This window comes from Berghia stephanieae, chromosome 7 (assembly GCF_034508935.2).
Source record: "Berghia stephanieae isolate SIO BIC M18660-M18661 chromosome 7, UCSD_Bste_1.3, whole genome shotgun sequence".
In the NCBI taxonomy this organism is placed as follows: Eukaryota; Metazoa; Mollusca; class Gastropoda; order Nudibranchia; family Aeolidiidae; genus Berghia; species Berghia stephanieae.
The window spans coordinates 34,570,803-34,576,464 of NC_088366.1; the positions used below are offsets into that span (position 1 = coordinate 34,570,803).

The 5,662-nt window shown below is 37.1% G+C and overlaps 1 protein-coding gene across 1 annotated transcript in view; it reads left to right on the forward strand.

The window, feature by feature from the left end:
- The first annotated feature begins 763 nt into the window (after positions 1–763).
- Positions 764–5,662, forward strand: part of LOC144976225 (uncharacterized) — a 12,364-nt gene continuing 7,465 nt past the window's right edge. The window contains exon 1 of the mRNA XM_078920406.1: positions 764–1,807. Coding sequence (XP_078776532.1) covers positions 818–1,804 — 987 coding nt within the window. The 5' untranslated portion in view covers positions 764–817 and the 3' untranslated portion in view covers positions 1,805–1,807. The remainder of the gene's footprint in view (positions 1,808–5,662) is intronic.

The window sequence follows — 5,662 nt, forward strand, 5'->3', positions numbered from 1 at the left end:
CGACCTCTCTTTCTAGCTATTTTAATGTTTTTATATCGTTACATGGGTGACTGGATATCAAACGATTTTCTCGATCAGAATATAAAAGATTTTTGAAAATTGAGCTTTTGTATAGTGAATATCCACTAAACGTGATTAAAGCGCTTTACCCATAGTTTTCTGTGTTGGTTCTATTGATCAGGCGGTAGAACAGTGGGTATTTTTTTAGACACATACAATCGAAATAAAACCTGTGTAGTTCGCTGTTTATCAATCACTGCCATTATGACGACTGTCCGAGAGGCGTAGTTATCTAAGTGTCTATACCCCTCATTGCCTAAACACAGGTACTCATTCACACCTGAGTCGACGTTTCACATTATTTGTTTAAACGTTCTGGTGAAAAAGAGAAATTGAAATAAATTTTAACGGACGCTCCTGTCTGTCAACTTTTTATTTGTCATCTCATTTTTTTTTAGGTGTTTGTTTTGTTGTTTTATTATGTTGTTCTATTTTATCATCTCTTTATCATGCCAGGCAATAATCCTAAGGTAAGCGAGCGGGGAAAGACTTGTTTCAAATCACTAACAGTCACTCCTATTCCTCTTCACTGCGAAATCGAAAAATCCGCCGACAGACAACGGCCACCCGACAAAGCCAGTGGTTGTGCTTCGCCTGATTTCAATGGAATCTACAGAACGCCTCTCACCTCCGACGTATAAAACGGACTCGTTCTTTTATCCAATTCAATCATTAACAGTGTCCACGCGAGTGAGAGACACGGAACAGCAAGCAGCGGTGTTGGTGGCAGTTTAAAGCCAGCTAGCGCTCAATCAGCATGACCAACCCTAGTCAACAGACTACGTTAAAGAATTCTCAATGTTACCATTATTATCGAAACGTTTTAAAGTCAAAGGATTTTACTCTCTCATCGGAAACAGACAAATGTTTGCGGAACTCGCCATCGTCCCAGTCTGAGGATAACAACCTGACAGATTCGGAATCAAATTTTCCACGGTATACTTTATATAACTGTTATAATAACAATAATATTGATATAAACATGGCGTCGTCAACGTGTTATTATTCAACATCATCGTCGTCATTATCATCGACACAATCGACATCATCATCAACATCATCACGCCAAGCATTGAAATTGTCGTCGTCGGTAGCATCCAGCTCCTACACTTCGTCTTCATCTTCTTCATCACAATTTCCTTCATTGCAATCATATCCTTTATCTTTAGGAAATTTAATCCAATTTTCAAATAGCTTCCATTTGTTACGGAACGCTTTTTGCTTAGCATCAATGTCTTACAGAGGCATTTCCAAATTGCCAACTTTTTCAATAGTTCACTCCCTCGTCATTATTCTAATCTTACTCACACTGCATGTACCTCAAGCTCACTCCAGAAGCACGGGCATGTGCAGGGGAGTCATCTGTGCCAACGGAGGTAGATTAATAGCCGGGAACTCGCCGTACAGTCACTGTAGATGTGCTTGTCGTAGAGGATTTGCAGGACCCTATTGTCAGTTCGAACTCGTCATGAAAAGAAGCACAGAACATACAACCATTGGAAGATCTGAAACACTGGAATTGATCCGTCAGCGTATTTTACGTCTCGCCATCGAGAGGGACAGAAGGCGGAGAAGAAGTAGAAACAGAAACTCGAACATAATTTCTAATACTTCTGGCATTCCTTCTCTGGATACGGTGGACATTAGACCTACAGAACCCTACAGAGTGACCGGCCTCATGCGAGCCAGGCGATCAATTAAATTAAAGTCTAGATTTCCTCGCCTTGCTTACGGCATTTCCTGAAAGGTAAGATTTTAAATATGGCAATCTCATAAGGATAAATCAATGGAGGGAGGGAGGGGGGTGTGGGAGAAAAATGCAGATGAACGAGTTCTTAATACTATTAATCTTTCTGTTCTGAATCTTTATAAACAATGAAGTGAAAAAAATTTGATTCGATCTTATTTACACTAAATATTTAAAAAACATTTATGAATGATGTCTAGAATAGACATTACTGAAAAGCATAATCACGTTTTGCAACGCAACATTTCTTACAAAACAGCAATCGTTTATAAAACCGTTAAAATTTATAATAATAATTGAATAATTATACCTTTATTAAACCCAGGAAAACAAATGGAATTTAATTTAACAGGAGTGTCAGCATTGCATACGAATTTTGTCACATTAATTTTTGTAAAGAGAATCTTTGTTGGTAACTCGCACGCTCTAACGACTGAGCTATCATGACCCCAGATTGAGCCAGTTGGAAAATTAAACCACGAAGTTACATGAAAAACATAGATTCGTAAACTTGATCTGGGGTAAAATTATTCAATGAGGACAATATGATTTAATATCGTTAACGCTTTATATTGCTATGGAATGCTTTGATCCTAATCTAATATCACATCCTCCCGTTGTCACCAAAAAAGCAACTCGGACTTCAATAAATCCGAGTCGCATCGGTGCTATTGTCCTCTTGGTAATTATTAAGCCTAAAGTTAGAGCCCGATAAATACTGAAAAGAAAATGTGATTTCAATTAACTTTAATCTATCTGGGAAAAGATCCAAGCTGAAAACAAGCAAAAAGACATAAAGTCTAATTTGGAAACACCAAAATAGACAAATTAGGGGTCAAAGATAAGATAAAAATATGATATCACTTCTACTTGATTTTACAAATATCGCATCTATATTTACCCGTCATGTAGCTTCATTGTTTCTCTCATACAACACCGTGTAATTATTTTTTTTTACAAATATTCTGTTAGTTTTTGGTCTAACTGCACTTTCCACACGTAAACATAATAATAAAACTTAAAATATCAGAAACAGTTTTTCACGCCTATGCTGATCAATACTACCTAACACCTCGAATAAAACTACGGTGGTTATTTCTCATACAAATTGTAAGAAATGTTAATTCATGAACAAACGAGGGATATATGTCTAATGTTCTAGTATTAAATACTTATTAAAATCATTTGACATCGCTTTACAATAGTCTGGTACTCTCTCTCTCTCTCTCTCTCTCTCTCTCTCTCTCTCTCTCTCTCTCTCTCTCTCTCTCTCTCTCTCTCTCTCTTTTCCCTCTCTATCTATCTGTCTGTCCATCAAACTATCTATTTATATCTCCCTCCCTCTGCGTTTGTGGCAGTGTATGTGTTTGTTTCTCTTTCTCTACAAAGTTCTTTTTTCTAAATATATTTTTATTCCTTTCTGTTTTGTTTCTTATACCATCTGTCTATTCAACCGAAGTCCCCGTTTCGTCTCTCCAATCCTCCACACATCTCGTGGACAAAGTCCCACTCAATAAGAATTTATAACAAATCAAGTGTAAGCGACGCTGCGTGGTCAGATAAGCTGAGACAAAAAAAAAGTACTTACCGACCTAACCAAATTAAAATTATTGTTTCATTGGTACAAGTTACAGACCCGCTGTCTCCAGCGATAAGAATCAGCTGATTGCAAATAGCTCTCGCATTAGTAATAGATAACCGGCATGGTCTTAGCTACGTTCCTTGTTTCACTTTCTCTTTTTATGCTTGCGTGTGTGTGTGTGTGGGGGGGGGGGGGGTATTACCACTACAATTTCAATTCCAGTTTTCTACTCAATTTTAAGTTATTAGAAATTATATAAAAACCCCGCGACCAAAGCAAAATTCTCATTTTCTATGAGTCTAAGTCTGAATTTATATTCCTAGTTTGTACTGGGTACAAGTTGAATGACCGAGGTTGTCGTAGATGGTCATGTATGATAAAGAGGGAAAGTTGTGAATTATGAGTGAATTAATGAGTTTAAACCAAATAATCAATGAAGTTACGAGGTTTATGTTATGATTTTACCAACTGTTTTTGTGATGCGTGGAATGGAAGGACAATCCACATAAAAATTTAATCAAGAAATTATTTTTTTTTTAATGTTTTTTAATCATCATTTCAGAATCGAAGTTTTTTTCCCACCGTTTTATCAAAGATCACAGCATGTGCTATTTGGTTAACATTGCATATAATATTTATATACTGTGTTTTTAAAAGCAAGGGCAGTATAGTTTCAAACGTAACATTTGCAAATGTTTGGTCCCTCTGAAAAGAGTGCCACTTTAACGGAGAGTACTTTCCGTCAGATCTAAATTAAAACCCACCGCCTCCTGGATGGATAGAACAATTGTCATAAAGATATATATTCAACATTAGGCGGGATCGAACTAGGTTCGTCAGCGCGTGTTTCTGTGTTCTATCTAAGATTGAGTCATGAAGTGTGAGGGTCATCTAGCCAAGCAATTTCGTCATTGTTTATAAAAGATGTATCTAAATTTACCATCCAGAGGAACTTGTTTTCGTACTAAGAGGAGACAAGGCTATGAAAATAATCAAGATGTCTATTGTTACAGCTTGCTTAAACTTGAATTTATCATGTTTACCTCTTGGGATTGGTCAAAATAAAAACTTGATGACATCCGTTTTACGTAATTGTCCTTATTAACTCTTTGTATGCACAATTCAATTTAACTCTATCATGACGTCATACATCACAGCCTTCATAAATAGAGTAGTAAAACCATTGGGCTTCCATTAGAAAACCTGGCCATTATGATAGCATTGCTCCCTTTGTGAAAATGGTTAGGTTGATTAAATGTGACTATATGGTCATGTGATATCGTACTCGGCTTCTGACGTAAAGGTCCATGGTTCGAGTCTCGTCGCTGCTGGCGGCGCATAGTTAAATTCGTGAAAAAGGCTCTTTACCTACATTATCTCGTACATGGTAGTCAAGTGTAAAATTAGTAACTACGGTAACAGTGGGATAAAGTCGTGTAACAGCGCCATACGGGCATCATCCCGATCTATTTGTTAAGTGTTTCTGTTGGTCTGCTACCCTTTTTACAGCTTATATATATAATATATATATATTATTATTATTATTATTATTATTATTATTATTATTATTATTATTATTATTATTATTATCAATGCCCAGATGTTTTGTAATGTAACCTTGTAAAAATGTGCGTTTTGGGAGAAATCAGGTCTGACCGAAAAAGAGTTAATATTTCAAGTCTCGGGTCTTGTGTCTCAAATAGAAAACTGATTAGATATGAGATGATTTTTTCAATGATAATAAAGTCCTTGAACACGATTTGTTGAATCGATCGTCTGTCATGCACGTGGCTCGATTCATTGCGACGTTTTGTCGGATTACACGAAAAGGAAAGAGTATCAAAAAGAAATAGAATGAGAGAAAAAACACGGGGGGGGGGGGATAACTGGCACGGCACCAATCGTTTAGCTATAATTGAGCTTTTAAATAAATAAATTGAGCTTTATATAGCGCAATATCCACTAAATGTGCTCAAAGCGCTTTACAAGGGGTCCCTGGTCAACAGCAACATTTAATATGTAGGACGGGACATGACGCCTGTTAGGCGATGTTACAATTTTTCGGACAAAGACAACGCTGTTAACGGTCAGGTACTCATTTTACACCTGAGTACGGTGAGAGAATGTGAGTAAAGAGCCTTTTCCAAGGACAACTATGCGCCGAGCGTGAGGCTCGAACCCAGGACCTTCCGATCAGAAAGCGAGTGTCATACCACTAGACCACATAGCCGCACAATGAGGGAGACGTGCATGTATTTCTTCATCTAACAATT